The sequence below is a fragment of the Megascapheus bottae genome, chromosome 2 (assembly GCF_031878675.1).
Source record: "Megascapheus bottae isolate mThoBot1 chromosome 2, mThoBot2.hap1, whole genome shotgun sequence".
In the NCBI taxonomy this organism is placed as follows: Eukaryota; Metazoa; Chordata; class Mammalia; order Rodentia; family Geomyidae; genus Megascapheus; species Megascapheus bottae.
In genome coordinates, this window is record NC_143510.1 from 39,335,763 (window position 1) to 39,354,385 (window position 18,623).

At 36.0% G+C, this 18,623-nt stretch overlaps 1 protein-coding gene across 2 annotated transcripts in view; it reads right to left on the reverse strand.

Moving 5' to 3' along the window:
- The window catches only part of Cntn3 (contactin 3), a 259,601-nt gene that overhangs the window by 67,839 nt on the left and 173,139 nt on the right, over window positions 1-18,623 (reverse strand). For both annotated transcript variants that reach the window (XM_090324132.1, XM_090324126.1), the window contains exons 7-11: window positions 17,670-17,772; window positions 16,597-16,781; window positions 12,133-12,269; window positions 10,688-10,817; window positions 7,787-7,937 (exon numbers count right to left, since the gene is read on the reverse strand). In XM_090324132.1, the coding sequence (XP_090180258.1) occupies window positions 7,787-7,937; window positions 10,688-10,817; window positions 12,133-12,269; window positions 16,597-16,781; window positions 17,670-17,772 (706 nt within the window). The remainder of the gene's footprint in view (window positions 1-7,786; window positions 7,938-10,687; window positions 10,818-12,132; window positions 12,270-16,596; window positions 16,782-17,669; window positions 17,773-18,623) is intronic.

An 18,623-nucleotide genomic window follows, 5' to 3' on the forward strand; every position in this document is an offset into this window, starting at 1 on the left:
AGGGAGTGGCAGGGCTAATCCTTATAACCCTAGCTATATATAATCCAGGAGTCTGAGATATAATGAACAAGCTTTGAAGTAAACCAGGGCAGACAAACCAAATACTCATATTCAGTTAACCAGCAAAAAGACAGAAGTAAAGATACAGAGTATCGGCAATGATGGAGAAAGCCAAGTTAGGCCTTCACTTCAAGATTTGGTAAGGAAACAACAACAAAGTTCAAGTTGGTAGAATAAATTATATGGTTATCTACATCATATAATCTACCTCACTATGAACTACGCCCAAAATTTTTACATTCTCAAGAGATCATGGGCTCCTTGAGGAATCTGAATATTTCTTTCTTTTCTTTTTTCTTTGTGTGTGTGTGTGTGTGTGTGTGTGTGTGTGTGTGATGGGGCTTGAACTCTGGGCCTGGGCGTTGTCCCTAAGCTTTTCAGTTCAAGACTACCATCCTATCCCTTGAGGTACCAACCCACTTCCCATTTTCTAGAGATTAATTGTTGATAAGAGTCTCACATTCTTTAGTGCCCAGGCTGGGTTTGGACCGCAATCTTCAGAGCTCAGCCTCTGAGTAGCTAGTATTAAAGGCGTGAGGCGTGAGCCACCGCACCCCGCTTCGGGACATTTCTTATTCATCTACAGATTTCCATGGCTGGCCTCTATTCCTAGCACTGAATAAAGACAAATTAGTGGACAACATGAAGTACCTTCCTGCCAGGCAGGGGATAAGAACATCAATCACTAATCACCTAACATACAATTCCTTGATGTGGCAGCATCACATATATTAAACAAAAATTTCCCCTGTGCTTCAAAGTTCAGCAGCCAAAAATTAATTTGGAATTAAGTATAGAGGAAGTGAAAGATTTGATGGGATCACAGCTGTGCTGCAGAGGGTGTAGATTAATTGAAATTCACTAGTTCTCCACCTACCTAACAGTGAAGAAGAAGAATCTGTCTAGATAGTTAGACTGGGGGAAAGGAAGATAGCAGTAAGGCTCTTTGGGTGAATGCTGTGACAGGAAGTTGATGGGGAAGGGAGCAGTGTTTTCAACCCTACGAAAAAGATAGACTCCATTGTGGCCACATAGTGTAAAAGTGGAAAAAAAATGTGGGAAGGATGTAACACAGACAGAAATCATTTGGCTGAGATCATGCACAAAGAACAAGTACCCCCTGATATATGAACTGGACAAAGACATATTACTAAATACCTCATTACCAAAGAGGCTAGGGCCAAAATGAGTGGCCAGGTTAGAAATGCCAAGTGGTCCTGGCTCTGCCATCCTGGTTACTGGAAATGTTAACATTCTGCTTGCATGAAACTGCTACCACTCAATCACTCAAATGCAAATGCATTTCCTGAGCTTTCAATCTACTATGTAGGATTCTTCATGGATACATGATGAAATAAATATAAATTTTATGTATATGTTATTTAAAACATAATCAATACAGAATATATGTCAACCTTATGGAATAAAGAACAAATAAACACAGTCATGTAAGTACCTTCACCATACATGGTTAAAATATTCACCCAAAGTTCCCCTCGTACCCCAGAGTTGACTTGACCATACATTTCCAGCCTTCAGCAATCAGTGGTCATAATTTCCAATCACTGAATCTGAACATTTTTCAGGAATGTCATTGATATGGAATCATATGACAAATAATGATTACTGACTTTATTTATTTTTTTTATTTTTTTGCCAGTCCTGGGCTTGAGCTCAGGGCCTGAGCACTGTCCTTGGACTTTCTCAAGGCTAGAGCTCTACCACTTGAGCCTCAGCACCACTTCCGGCTTTTTTTCTATGTATGTGGTACCGAGGAATTGAACCCGGGTCTTCATGCATGCTAGGCAAGCACTTTAACCACTAGGCCAAACTCCCAGCCCCTGATTACTGACTTTAAAGCCAGATTCTAACTACATGCAAAAAATTACAATAAGGATTGGCTACTACATTTTTATAACTCTTATCTGGTATACGACTACTCATTTTTTGGAAAAAAAACAGTATTTATTTCTTTAGAAAACATTTAAATTTCTATTGTATTAAATGCTTACTAACACATTCGAAACAGTTTTAAAGTGTTTAATTAGAAGTAATGGGCCATTCTTTGACTTTCTTTTAAACTGAGGCAACTGTAAGAAAATATTTACTGTTATTAGCAATACCATTCAAATGAAAGCCCTCGTTTTAAAAAAATAATTGGCTAATGCATTTTAAGTACCATTAAGTGATAGAGCAAAGCTAAACATTCTCTAAAATAAGACAATTGGCTACTTCTCATAAACCATGCCTGTTCCTATTCTCAATAGCCTTTTTCCATTTCACTTTGCTTAAAGTAGACAAAAGATCCAATTTTAATTTGTTTGTTTTGTGTTTGCATGTGTGTGTGCACGTGTTTGTGTGTGTGTGAGTGTGTGTGTGTGTGTGTGTGAAAGCACATGGGTTTAAAGGAATGAATAAAACAGCTCTATGTCATTAACACCTGGTAAAATACTATCAGATTCTCAAAAGAATGTAGCATTTATTTGAAAAACTGCTTCCTGCAAAAAGAAAATAGAAAAGTATGATGTCCTTATGAAATAATAGGTGATACCAAACCAAAACTGAACAATAATAAAAATATTTACTCCATAGTGCACTTTTGTGATTTTCATCTTTGAGATAGTTGAACATCAAGTAACTTAAATTTTACTTAATAAATCTGTTACCAAATGAGGTTGCACGAACAGGCTTCTCTACTTATGAGTGACCCTGACCTTCAAAGAAAGATACCCTCCCTCTACTAATTAGTGGCATTCTACATGTCTGTACCCACCACTTCAAGACAGAAACTATCTGCACATTTGTGATGCCTCAGTTTTCCCAGGCCTTTCTCTTAAATACCAAATTCAAACAAGTTATCTCTGAACACATATGCATGTGTTTGTATATGTAGAGCCATAAGCTGGCTTTTCAATAAGTGAGTCGTGCTCATCCAATTTCAAATTGTACTCAATAAATCTTCCTGAAGGTCTACCATTTGTGGCATTTTCCCCCTTATTTCAAGTTTCTCATATTGCATAAGCCCAAGTTAGAAATCAGAACTCATCCCTGATGCTTATCCTTTCTTCAAATAATGAATTGTATCAACCATTAGGTCCTATTACTTCCCATGCTTTTCAATCCTTTAAAACCTTTCTCTCATTTCCACTGTATTTCTCCAGCTCTGGCTGAAGGACAGTCTTACTCAAATTGGTGTATTGCTGAAGACTGGGACTCTGCTTTTAATTCATCCACTATGACCAGGGTCTGCTTATTTAAACATAAATTTGGTTCTTCTATATGCTACTTTGATTTTGTTCTTTTATTGTTTCTCAGTGTCCACGGAAAAAAGTCTAAACTCTTAAATCTGGCTTATAAGTCATGGACAGTAAGATCCTAAGATACTCCTGCAGTCCTGTCTTTGCATCTTGCTCTCCAATGGCATCCTGCACTAGCAATGTGCTAAAGGTTCATTTACTCAGGTACTTGCCATAGTTTGAATACGCCTATCCAAAATATCTACTGAAACCTTATCCCCACTAGGCTAGTAGTAAGAGCTGTGGGCTTTGGGGAGGAGATTCAGTCCTGTGGGTACCACTCCTACAAGTAAGATGAGTTCCCTTAAAGGAGGTTGGTGAAGCTGCACTGACCCTTCTACCATAGAAGAATGTGGTAAGAAGGTACCATTTATGGACCACAGCATTAACCCCAATTGTGAATGGAATCCATTGGAACTTTGAAATAAGTTTCTATGAGTTATAAACAACTTAGCCTAAGGTATTTTGTTACAGCAGCAACACCCCTTTCATGTCTTGCTGCTATATCTTTGTTGAGATGCTTCTTCTGCCTGCAGTACCTACTCAGTTTTGCTTTATACTTTCAAGCTTTATTCTCTTGAAAAAGATTGCTCAGATCCCTAATTTGGAGATGGAGCCTTCTCATACAACCCCTAAATATCCTGTAGCTTGTTAAGTGAGCTTTACAGTCATATACATGTGTGTATTATGAAAAACTGTAAGATGGACAACTAGGTAAGCAGTCAGTGCCTGATACATAGCAGGTATTTTTTCATATATTTTTATTGTAATTAATAGAAGGATTACATTATATTCGCCAGATAGAAGATGCATTTCTTCACATACACTGATACTCTTTCTCATGTCTTGGTCCCCATTTCCCTCCCCTCCATGCCCACCCCTCATCTTGACTTTCCCCCTTCCCTATACAATTTCAAATAACCAAATACAAATATATCCAATATATCAGATAACAAAGTGAGATACTGTAACAATATAAGATAACTAAGGGACAGCAAAAGAGATGAGAGATAACATAGTACATTAAGGACAACAATCACTCATTATATGGCTTTTGTTTCTATATCCTGGATGTCCTTTCATTTAGCATCATACTGTATGGCCTTATGTATCTAGGTTTTGCTCTATTGCAAATCTCTGCTATGAGAGCCCAAGGTTTCTACTGCTTATGACAAATGAGGGAAACCATTGAGCCTATGTTCCTTTGAGTCTGGCTTACTTCACTTAATATGATTTGAACAGAAACAAACAATGCTGAGAGCGAAGGAATCAGAATCTTCACTTTAAAACACTTATCTATGAACAGCAGCTTTCCCATAATCTCGGTTGGGCAGTAATCCATTTGCACCCTGAAAATGTTCTCCATTCTTGAAAGCAACAACCTTCATTTCTTCAAAACGATTCAGCAATTTGGCTGTCTCACTGACTCAGATCAAATTATCATGGCTGATTTATAATTTCAATGCTGTTATTATGCTGATATGAAAACTTACAAGACAGGTAGATTGTAATTATTTAAATATATGATTTACACAGTACACATATTATTAATCACTTTTTACAGTTCTTTAAAATATTTAATCTTTTGAAAATTTTTATTTGGCCTCATTGAGAATTCAAATGGTAGAATATTTGCCTAATCCAAATATATTTGTGGGCTGAGATAATACACTTGCCTAGTATGAATGAAGCCATGGGTTCAATTCTCAGTATTAAATGAAACTACTTGCTGTCAAATGCCCCTATATTATGCTGGAGAGAGCTTTCCTATTTATCAGAAGTTACATATTCACTAACAAATCCAAGTATATCAACAAAAGTGATTGAACTAAACAATCAAGTAAATGTCGAATCTTATGAAGACTGTATCAAAAAAATCATATCTTCCTTCTTATTTTCAAATGCATCAACACTTCCTCCAATAAGATTTGAATCTGCATCTATATATTCGAGTAGCTAACGATCAAACAACCACAATAAATCTACCATTTAACATGTTTTGCAGATTTGGCTGAAATTGACAGACCAAGTCAAAAGGGAAAGATACAGCATTTTCATTGCCAAGTGACGGCTGCAACCTGCTCTGATTTCCTATGAACTTGGAGACGATTCAAATCCACAACTTGTTCCATAATTGCTTCTAGCAGTCCTCTCCCCAAGCACGGGGGATGAGGCTCACCATTTTTTTTTTTTTGCTGTCCAAAAAGATAAAGCCAAAATCCAAACCACAGCTCTTTGAAGGAGTACTACAAGATGAATCTTGGATCTCATACATTTTGCATTTTCTCACCCTTCATATTCCTATTTGAAAGCTTCTTTATTAACTATATGGGATATTAGAAATGTATATCTCATGTTGGGACCCGATAGATTGGTAATATCAGAAAAGTATCTTTTACTACTTAGGGACACTGTTCAAGATTCCTGAGGAATGGACACAAACTTTCATGGGGCATTATTTCCCACTGAGGAAACAAACAAAAATCCACTCTACCTAAACTGTTTGATAGGAAGTACAGCCAGGGTGATGATTTTTCAATAGAAACATATAAGGGGAAAATCTCACCTGGGACTTCTAGGAAGTTAATGAAAAGTTAGGAAAGTCCTTGTTTCTCCCTGCCTATTTGCAGTTTTATAGAGATATTCCTGGGCAGTTAAAACTCAGGCAGTCATCTTGGTTCATTTGGTCAGGACTAAGACGAGGCCATATAGCCATGACCTATTCTTTGATAGAATCAACCTAGCCTTTCTATCTATCTTTTGAAAAACCAAGCACATATACCCCATAAACATACAAGGAATATCCAACTAATTTGGTCATTCTAATTCCCATATTTTCTCGTGTAACATAATCTTAAGTCCAGAAATCTTTAGGATATAATCACTAATTAATTTTTGTAACCAAAAGTATTTTAAAATATCTTAATTCAATGAAGGAAGGAAGTTATATGGAAGAATGCAACTTTTGCAGACTTAAACCACTATCTATCTGAAACCTATACTTGTTCAAATTGGTTTACAAAATCTTACTAAGTCACTAACTTTCTGTTCTGTAAGTTTATCCTGTGTGGTCTTTGGCAGATTGTGTTTAACTGCACAGTGAAGAGTTTTATATTGTTATCCTCTTTTTGTGCCTGTGAATAGTCAAAAAATGGCCACCCTCTTCCTGTTTTAAGGCCTAAGGTGAATACTTTAAACACACCTAGATAATCCAGGTTGTTCCATCTTTCTGAAAGTTGACTATCACCATAAGATTCATCTTTAAATTATTTACCATTTAACACAGGCATAGGTATCCTGCGTAAAGAGATGGACCCTTTAGTGTTACTCTACTATCAAACAGTCTAAGCATAATACCTAGCAGGGAGTGAATATTCAGTAAATGATAATAGTAGTCAATATACATGATTACTCACCATTAGGTATTGAGCAGAGTGCTTAATGAATAGTTATCTATTTCATTATATAACTGTCTTCTCACAAATGTATATAAACTGTCACCATCTCCATTAATAAAGATAGAATTGTGGCAAAAAAAGTTGAAGTCACTTTATTGTGTACAATAAAGGCAGTGTGGCTACAGAATCTGTGCTTTGTTGTATTTTGTGACAGATTATCTCTGTTTATCCTATGATGATGTAATACTCCCTTTACCATGGACCAGCCTAGGGTTATCCTAACCTTTACTTTGAGAGTATAAGTTTGTACTAGTACCTCAGGCAAAAACGTCATCTATGCTAGAAATTTATACACAATTCCAGTCTGTGTCTTTATTTCAACATAATTTTAACAAGAAAGCTAGGAAAGCCTTTGTTTAACAATACTGATATACTTTTCAAGTGTAGGATTAAAAACAATGTCCAACTTCCTTTCCATATTCTCTCACTTTATCACTTTCTTTTCTTTCTCTTGGGACGTTGTCTTTCATCCAGGTCTATTCCTTTTTCATTATGGCTGAACCTTTCCAGAGGACTAAGTGGAGACAAGTTCTCCAAGAAAGCATTCCACTGGAGCATGGAGTGTGGCCTAGTGGTAGAGTGCTTACTTAGCATGCACAAAGCCCTAGATTCAAATTTTTGGTACCACATACACAGAAAAAAGCTGGAAGTGGTACTGTGGCTCAAGTGGCAGAGTGCTAGCCTCAAGAAAACCCAATGACAGTGCCTAGAATCTGAATTCAAGCCCTAGGATTGGCAAAAAAAATGCATTCTATGAGTGGGGAAGTTAGGTAGATATAGCTCTACAGAATTAATAAAAACGATTACTAGCATGAATATTACAGATATACTGACTATAGGTTTGATTCTTAAAGCATTAAGGCACATTCCCTTTCAATGAAATATTATTACTGTAATGCATTTCATACTGGAAACCTTGAACCCTTAGTTAATGTGAGAAGAAAGTAAAACAATTTGGGGGCAATAGAATACCTTTCATGTTCCTGTACTGTCACCTCTCCTTTCTTCCAGGAAGAGAGTGCCCTGGGAGAAGCTCTTGGTTTACAATCCAAGATCACCAGGCTTCCCACCTGTACCTGAACCAACTTCTTCATTGGGTTTCTTGAAAAATCGGGAGCAGAGGCTGGAAAGGAAGCAATAATGAAAAGAATGAGCATTCTGGTTTAAGGAGAATTAAATGATTGAAAATTTTTCTGCACTGGATTAGTTACATGCACACTATTTTTTTTTTTGCCAATCCTGGGCTTGAGCTCAGGGCCTGAGTTCTGTCCTTGGACTTTCTCAAGGCTAGAGCTCTATTGCTTGAGCCTCAGCAGCATTTCTGGCTTTTTTCTATGTATGTGGTACTAAGGAATCAAACCCGGGTCTTTGTGCATGCTAGGCAAGCACTCCACCACTAGTCCAAACCCCAGCCCCATGCACACTATTTTTTTTTTAAATTCTGTTCCCCAAACTAGATGCTCATATTTGATCCATTTGATTTACTGTGGGTCATGCACACAATTTCAATATTGAAATAGTAGTCTGTACTATTGTTCTTGGGGTCAAGTTTTAAATCGAGACAATTACTTTATATAGGAACTGTTAATGTAAAGATTTAAAAGTTTAATCATGAGTTTATTAAAGGAAATCATTAAGCTTAGTGTATTTTTAAAAAGTAACATAAAAAGCCCCAGGATTGGCAAAAAAAAAATAGTAACGTGAAGACAGGGTTAGAAGTGGTTTCTCTGTCAACTCCTTAAGACACAGGTCAAGCAAGATCTGGCACTTAGTAGAGGGTCCCAAAGGGTTATAAGATAAAGGTTGAATATTGAGCCAATATTCTAACTCATGCAAATTAATTAAATTCTAATATAAAATGCCGATATTGTTAAACTTAACTTCTAAGCCAAACTAAGATAAAATGGACATTACAGCTTAAAGTATAAAAACAATTACTCTCATTTATGAAGCATTATATTCATAATCATGTATTAAGTGCCAATTCTGATATAACATGCATGCCTTCAGGGCACAAAATAATGTGTCAACTGATTAATAGTTATGTTAAACAGAAAATGACATTTCCATTTACTGCACATATAGAAAAAATAGTTTTGTACATTTCCCCAAATATTTACTGCTGTGTCTTATTGCAAATACCAATAGCTATGATTTATTGTTTAGATGAGTGTATTCCTTAAATGTAACTGTAATATATAACTTTATACATAACTAAAATATATTTTATTCAGAGTTGGCCATACACATCAAGATCCTAGAATAGTAATTTTTCCTACAATGTAAATCTATTTACATTTGTTTTTATATATTTCACATTTTGTCCTTCACATCGACATATTACATTCAGTAGAACTATGTCCCTGGTAAATCAAACTTATTAGATGGGTACAATTTGTTTCAGATTAAGTTTGTATGCAACTCTCTACCTCCTTTTATTATAATAAGACCTATCAGTCTTGGATAAAAGGAGCTAGTCTTTCTCTTTCAGAGATCCATTTCTAACCTTTAGACACCAGGAATGAGACCTATTTCTATTAAACCAAGATTCATTAACATGCCTTTACCTATGGGATGGATACATCTTTGTTGTAAGATGCTATCTCGTATACTTTAGAATTTTTTGTAGCTTCTACTCACACCATACAAGCATCTCAATTATCTACTCATCTCTAGTTAAAAATACCTACAGACATTTCCAAATATAACCTGAGGGTAAATAGTCTTCAGTAGAAAACTATTAAGCTAAACAAATGAAAGCTTTGTACTCTTCTGGCCATATGATGAGTCAATGATGGGTAGTGACACAAATTGGGTACATAGGACAGGTGACATGCCTGAGTGATTTTCCACTTGCACAGCTGAGAAAGTCGTCCCTGCTTCCACAGGATTAACTGTGATAATAAACTCAGTTATCTTGAGAAACACCATATGGGACCTAAGACCATATGGAAGCTGATATCTGAGGCATGGATCTAGTTATACTAAAAATCAATTGTCTATTTTAATTACATAAACTCATAACTAATTTCCTTCTTCCCTTTCGTCCTTCCTTCCTCCCTCCCTCCCTTCATTCTTTCCTTTTATTCTCTCCCTCTCTCCTTCCCCCCTTCTTTCTCTCCCTCCTGTCTTTCCCTCTCTTATGTCCATCATCCCTCTCTATTCTTCTCTGCCTTTGACTCTCTTAAACTCTCAACTTGCATGTATTTGTAACTCTAGTGTCCTTCAGGAAAACAGAACTAAACATGTTAGAACATTTTCCCTCATTTCCTGTATATAAAATGTTATGCAGAAAATAACCCAAGTAGCAGAATCTTGGTTAATTAAAGCTTCAATATGTTCACTATTATTGATTTAGTTTTTGATATTTGCCTTTAGGGATCAGCAATAGAAAACATCAACATCACTTATTTTCTTAAGAATACATGATCATTCATATTCTCTCAATTCCCAATCCAAGAGATGGGTAAGAACTTGTTATGGCAACTTAATTTTCTTTCTGTTGATATTTTTCAATCTCTGGGTCTCATTTCTGGCCATTATTGTTGCTTTTCCTCAGAAACTGTTAAAATGTATGTCTTGATGAGAAACCCTGATGAATCATGTTGAATCTAAGAATCTAAAATGAAAAATAAGTATTCTGGCTTCTTGAAACAATTGACGATTTAGAAATTCACTCAAGAATTAAACATACAGCCTACAGAATTAAGAAGAACAATGAAAGAAGTAGGCAAGGGAAGGATAGTTGAGAGTATTGAAAGGGTGACATGGATCAATGGGCATTGTATTCATACACTTTGTTAAAGAGCAACGCCTTAGTACAACTACCTAAACATTATTTATCTGACATGAAGAGAAAAAAAATAGTCTTACCAACAACTTTGAGCTCAGCACTGGAATATACAAGACCATGTTTATTTTCTGCTATGCACTGGAACATGCCAGAATCAGTCACACTGAGGTTGGATATGGTAAGGGCACCATTTTCTATTTGTATTCTCTCCTACATGCCAACAAAAGTTTAGAAGAAAAATCAACACTGCTGACTCTCACTTCCATGAGACACACAGACTTTTACATTTTCCTCAGAGGAATCAGCAGCATGCCCTGAAATTTAACCTTTTCCTTCTTTGAAATATGAAAGGCACTTTGGAAATATAAATAAACATCATCAAGTCCCAACGTATTTTCAGTAAAATAAAATAGAAAGGCAAGAGGTAAAACATAAATGCCATTTCAGCTTTCACTTAAATTTAAATTTTTAGACATTAAAAATTGTACTATGAAGCTGATTTTCATCAGCTGTCAATTGGACAGCTTGCTAACACAATTTCCTTTATTTTATTTTTTAATCTTTTTATTATTAAAGAATTTATTAACATTGACTTTTACATCATATTTCAAATGACATGTTTAGCACAATTTTTAAAAAATCATATAAGCTTGCTGGACAGGGTGGCTCACACTGGTAATCCGAGCTACCCAAGAGGCTGAGATCTGAGGATGGTGGTTCAAAGCCATCCTGGGAACTTAAGTACATGAGACCTTTATCTCCAGTTTACCAGAAGAAAACTGGAAATGGCGCTGTGGCTCAAGGCATAGCGTGGTAGCCTTGAGCTAAAGACCTCAGTGACAATGCCCAGGCCCAGAGGTAGGCTGGTAGCCTTGAGCTGAAGTGATCAGGGACATCGCTCAGCCCGAGTTCAGGTCCTACAACCGACCAAAAAAACTTATGTAATCTGAAAAATATTATAAATTCAGTGCATTCACAATTTTTCTGAGAAGCACATATTTGCCAAGAATTTAGCAACTATCCATCAATGGCTATGTATAAAAATCTAAAATAAAAGAAAGCATAATTGACATAATAGGCCAATAAAGAAAAATTATGTAGTCAAGATGGAAAGTGAAGGAAAAAAAAACAGGTATTGAAATAATACGGTAACCAATGGATTCATTTATTTTCCAGATGGCATATGAAGTTGTCAAATACTTGATTAAAGCTTTTTCTAGTTCCAATATAAGAAAAGAACACATTTGTTTTAAGAACATGTTTTGAGAGAGCAACTTATCCATACCACCTAGATTCAATTTGTTGTGTGATAAGAAAACTTAACAAAAATCACCTTGGCACAATGTATTGTTGTATTTAAAAATCTCATTAGAATTCCTTTTTATATTAGTTTCCCTCATACCATGCCTCAGATGCTAATGCACTAAACTGTTTAAGCAGCAGCTTACCTTTCCACTAGGAATAGGAGAAAGCATTCATGCAGCAACAGTGTGCAGAGGCTGGCTTGCCCAGTAAATCCCCTTACCTCCAATACCAGGGCCTCTCCATTTTTCAACCACCTGTAGGAGGGCTTAGGCTTTCCACTGGCACGACATTCCCAAAAAAGATTGTCTTCTACGGCAACGTCCACATCTTTTATAAGCTGGACCCAGTGAGGCTTTGCTGTGATGGAGGAGGGAAAATCATAGAGCAAATACTTTACTCAGGTAAGTGAAAACAAATATGAAACTAGGAGTAACAGATTACAGAGAGTACAGAGAAAATTTCATATAACCTACTAAGTGGATATCTGAAACACTTGTGCATTTGAGGCTGGATCTGCAATCTGTTGTTTCCTAAGCCTCATTTGTTATGGCTCCTGTTTTTAAAATTCAGAGTAGTATTTTATATTCTCCAGTTGTCTATTCACACATAGAAAATACAGGTACAAAAGATTACTTTCTTTTTAATTATTTTTCTTTAACTTATTGTTATATTTAAGTAGTTGTATAAAGGGGTTTCAATTCAACATAGCAATTTATAAGTACAATGCATCTTGATCAATATCACTCTTCAGTATTTCTTCCACATGTCCCTCAATCCTGTCCATCTCCTCTGTTTACCTGGTTTCATTTTTTCATACATCTATTCATCATTATGATTGCACTCACTCATCCTTCCTAAGTGTATTTTTTTTGCCATTCCTGGGCTTGAGCTCAGGGCCTGAGCACTGTCCTTGGGCTTTCTCAAGGCTAGAGCTCTACCACTTGAGCCTCAGCACCACCTCTGGCTTTTTTTTCTACGTATGTAGAAAAGGAATCGAACCAGGGTCTTCATGCATGCTAGGCAAGCACTCTATCACTAGGCCAAACTCCCGGCCCCTCCTAAGTGTATTTTTAAGTGATAACAATCATTGATTTCAACTTAATGAATAATAGCAGACATTGGTTTTAATGATGGAGTCAATACTAACATCCATAGGATACTTAAGAAAGTTCAGTTAAACATACAGCTCAGTTAAACATACTTCAAATAAGTAGGAAATAATACCTTATTAAATAGAAACCAATGAACATGTTAAAGGTCCAAGTGAATTATAATGAAAGATGGATAAACTAGTTTAATTTGGATCATGCAATGATTTTTAAATCAGGAAAAGGAGTAGCTCATGCAATTCCAAATTATATATGCAAATCAGCTGGATCAAGTATATTAATCATTTTCACTTATGTTTTACAAGGCATTTGGAAAACTCTTCTTGCAGATGAAGTCAACACATCACATCCAAAGAAATCTACTTGATATACACAGTGTATTCAGCCAAGTCTCAGCTTGTGTTTTAGATCCAAAACTGGGAGGCGAGATGCTGTACTGGTTTCACATTGCATTATGCATGTAATGTGTACTCCCAGATTCACATTTGCATTCTCCATATGGAGACCTGGTTAATCTATTTCTATTTAATTGCAACCATGGGAAGATTTGTCTTTCCATTTATATGTCATAAAATTGCCTTTTTGCAAATGGAGCTGAAATGTAACTATGGCTATTTAGCTTTAACTGAAAATGTCCAGATCTACATTTTTCCTTCTTTTGTTTTTTGTTTTTTTTTTTTTTGTATAAACTATTGGCATGGAAAGGGACATCCTGCAGCTTCAAATCACTCCTTTCACTTTACATTAAAAGGCATTTTCCTCTTTGAAGAATGATCAGCCTGAAAGAGAGTGAGACCGCAAATAGACATATACAGAAGCCTGTGATTGACATCTGACTTGGTAGTGAAAATTCCCCTGAGCTGTCCATATTAGTATCCTTCTTCTACAAATGGAGGAATCATTTTCTGGACTAAACCAATCCTAAGAGTAAAAGTTGCACACTGTGATTTTCTCTCTCACATATGTAAGATTCAAATTTTGTATTATATGACTTAAGACAGTTTTTATTTTATATTTCCATATATCTGACTGGTTGATACTAAATTATGTACTATAAGGAGTTTCATCATTATCTCCATACTTAGATCATATTTATTTATCCTTTCTGTTCTCTGTGTGTGTGTGTGTGTGTGTGTGTGTGTGTGTGTGTGTGTGTGTTAGTTCTGTGGCTTGAATTTAGAAAGAACCTGAGTGTTAGTTTCTTTGTTTGATGATGACATTTCCACTTCATCCACATCTCTACTTCTGTCATTTTAGTGATTAACTGGAGCTAAGAATCTCGTGAATTTTGCTGTCTTATCTGGCTTTGAACCTTGATCAATAGACAGCAACCTCTTGATTTGCTAGGAGTATAGGTATGAGCCCCTGGATCTAATTTATTTCTTAGGAATATAATATATTGTCCATCAAGTAGACCATTTCACTAACTTATCTCCTTTACAAAGTATAGCAGATGCTATGGTTATTGATTGAACATTCATTTCTTCTTTTCTTTAACTAAATCAAATTTCTCATTTTTATTTTGTTTCCTCTCTGTCTCATTAAACAGGGAAATGTGATTTTATACCTCGTCCCAAAGGAAGGCAATTCAACGGTCAAACATAATTGTTCTTCATCTGTGATTAGTCTATAAGTAAACACGTGAGCCGGGAATTGCTAGATATGTTAAAAAGAAAAAGAGGAATGATGATTGATGTGCTGGCCAGCATGCATAGTCATTGTGTGTCTATAAAGGAAACTGATATGTACAGAAAGGAAAAGTGTATGTAAGGATAAGAACAAAGGGAAAAAAACCCAACAAATCCCCAAGGAACTCATAAGGTATGATAAGGTATTTAAATGTCAATTTAATCTTGTTCTTCTCATCATACAAGACATAATCATATGTTAGTTACACTGAGATGCTCACATACAGGGTTAAAAGCATTCTACTAAAACATTACAAGAATTGGGACATCTTGTGTTTTCTCCTAATGTTCACTTCTGACCCTGGTGGAAGTAATCTCAGAGTTGAAACTCAGAAAGGAGTTAAACCGGGTGTTGAGAAATGGTTGGCTCTTGGTGCTTCATACAGCCACTGAACCACAAGGAATGGGGTTTCACTTTCTCCCAGTCACCAGCACCTTTTCTAAATAATTCCCAAACCCACAGCCCTCTACATCATGGAACATAATCTTATTTTGCTAAAACAACCTTTTATCAGAAAGGGAAGCATTCAAGACAGAAGGGTTTGGGCTGCTAAACCATGCCTCCATTTCATCCCTGTCAGATCCTAGACTCTAGCAATAGCACAAGTATTAATACTGACAAAGGGAATTATTCGCATACATCAAGTTTAACATTCCCCAACACTGTATACACTACAAGTTTGTACTGAAACAATTTCAATTTCAGTTTCTAAAATAAACCGTCTATAATGCAATTTGCCTTTCACAAAATTGGCAAATTCCCAGCAGTTCTGTAATGTTACTAATGATTAGACTAAAATATGTATTCACTGAGCTTACATTTTCAAATATTGTACAGATTTAGATTTTAAAATCATATAGTGAGACTCTCTAAATCATGTTTTCATCAAAAAAAAATATGGCTTTCTCTTCTCTACATAGGAACTGGAGAAGAGATTTTGACAAGAAAAAGATAATCTAGTTTTTAGACTCCAAATAAAATATTGCTATTTTTCCTTACCAAATGCACATAGATTAAATGTGATTACAAATTAAAGGCAAAGTACAGATGTATTTATTGTCAGGTATGGAACTATGCTGAATAACATACCAAGATCTTGAGTTGGTTTGTATAATAGGGTGATTACTATTTTTTTCCAACTAGATTTTTCTTTTTTTTTTTTTTGTCAGTTGAGAGGATTGAACTCTAGGCCTAGGCCCTGTCCCTGAACTCTTCTGCTCAAGGATACCACCCTACCTCTAGAGCCACAGCTCCACTTCCTGTTTTCTACAGTTTAATTGCAGATTAGAGTATCAGGACCTTTTGTGCCCAGGCAGGCTTTGAACCTCAATCCTCAGATCTCAGCCTCCTGAGTAGCTAAGATTACAGGCATGAGCCATTGCACCCAGCTTTAGATTTTTTCTTTATAATAAAAGTAAATGATTCTTAATGAAACATAGTACTTTGTTATCATTTATCATCATGTAGCTAGTTCACTCCTATAATGCCAATCACTCAGAAGGCTGAGATCTGAGGATCATGGTTTGAAGCCAATTCAGGCAGGATAGTCAGTGAGACCAAGCAAAAAGCCAGTAGAGTAAGATAGAGAACCAACATTGAAAAAGCTAAGGGACAGTGCCAAAGCTCTAAATTCAAGCCCCCATATTTGCAATGTATAAAGAAACTAAAGCAATAAATTAAATCATTGTTTTAAAACAAAAGATATATTTAAAAGTATCTTTATATTTAGTTTCTTCTATAATAAATGTGTATCCTTATTTAGCAGAATAAGAATACAACTGAGAATAAGTTAAATATTAAGATGGTGATGTAATCTCTTACTAACCTCTAATAAACAATACAGGAGTCAATACTACCAGTCCAACTTGCCCCAATCAAATACTCACCATAGTAAGTGAGACGCCCCCTGGCCACATTTCTTCCCCTTGAATTCTCAGCAATACATTCATAGGAACCTGCATCTTCCTGTTGGAAATTGGGGATTTCAAGCACACCATTGAACTTCCTTAGTTTAATTTTATTTGGAAATGGCATTCCATCACTCCTTCTCCAATTAATCTTAGGTACAGGGCTAAAAAGAAAATTTTCAAATAGTTTGCTACTCCATAAAAACATGTTGCGTTTAAGAGTAACAACAGCACACACACACATAAAAAGCCTTTCTTAAGTTAAAGCTAAAGACACAGGTTCAAAATACAAAATACTAGCCTGGCACCAGTGGCTTGCCTCTGTAATCCTAGTTACTCAAGAGGCTAAGGATCTGGGGATGAGGGCTTGAAGCCAGCTCAAGCAGGAAAGTTTGCCCCTGAAACTTATATCTCCAATTAACCACCAAAATCTCAGGGACAGTGCCCAGGCCCTGAATTCAATTCCTAAATACGGTGTTCAGAGAGAGAAAGAGAGAAGAGAGAGAGAGAGAGAGAGAGAGAGAGAGAGAGAGAGAGAGAGAGAGAGAGAGAGAGAGAGAGAGAGAGAAGCAAAATTGTAGAATACCTACATGTGTCAATTACATGTGACCTAATATTTTACCTTTAATTTTAATTGTTAAGATAGAACTTATACACTTTCTGCCTCTGGTAGCCTCTAGGTAGCCGGGTTGCTAGAATTATAAGCATGCCACTATTACCAGCCATATTGAAGTCATTAAATTGGTAATATAGTAAAATAAACTGAACATTTTTATGAATAAATTCATAACTTTTGGGGAAAAAATTAAAAAGGTCTAACACATTGTTGGCCTTAATAGAATGCAATCAATGAAAAAGAAAAAAGCAAGTATCAATTTAGCAGGCACAATTATATGTTCCAAATTCTTTTTAAAATTTCATACTGCATTATAGATGGGCATTTTTATATACTTTGCTTCTAATTGAAAGTAAATTTTGAAAAAGAAAGTCTCTTACAACAACCTAATATGAGAATATGACAGTAAATAGAAGAGAATGGTATAAAAACTTACTTTCCAAGGGCAAAACATTCCAATTTCACAGTGGAACCTTTTGCTGCAGGAAGAGCTTCTGGAAACTGAACTTCTATTTTCGGCTCATATTCACCCATTACCCCTGAGAAATCCATAATACAAAGTTGATACTGTCAGTATTTCCTCTGGTATCAACTCGTCTTAAATAAAAATTGTTTTGCTTTATTTTTGAGTCTATATTAGTAAACATTTAAGAAGTTTGTAAGCAATGATTCATTAGTAATTGTAAGCTCTCTCATGTAGAACATTTCCAAGAAAACTACACTGTCTTTCATTTCATGTAAAATGGGAAGCTCTTGAGATTCTGTATTCAATTTGGACATTTCTAGTCAAACTGAAATACACAATGTATTATGACTCCCTGAAATCTCCTAAGCAACAAAGCTACAGCAGGGAATTTACTCAACGGGACCCTGATAGCAGAGGCGCCAATCTCAAACTTATTAAATGGCTCCCTGGAGCCTTGAAAGAGTGACTTAATAAATAGCAACGGTCAAATTCAATTATAACTGACTGGAAAGGGGTGTTCTGATGCTTTGACCACACCATTATGCTCCTCAGACATGGTTTAGTTCAAATGGCTCGAGTACTCAGGCTGATAAATCTGCTTCACTGCAGTTCATAAATGAAACAGACCTCTCTCTCTCTTTCTCTCTCTCTCTCTCTCTCTCTCTCTCTCTCTCTCTCTCTCTCTCTCCCTCCCTCCCTCTCTCTCTCTCTCTCTCTCTCTCTCTCTCTCTCTCTCTCTCTCTCTCTCTCTGCCTCTCTTTGCCTCTCTCTCTCACTGTCTCTCTCTCTCTCTGTTCTCTTTCTTAGTAAAGTTTTTTTCCATGTATAATGAAATGTTCAGAGTTCTACCATCCTCATGCCATCAGAAACTAGAACACGTTGACATCATGGGCATTCTAGTCCCAGGAGAATGTTTGGAACATG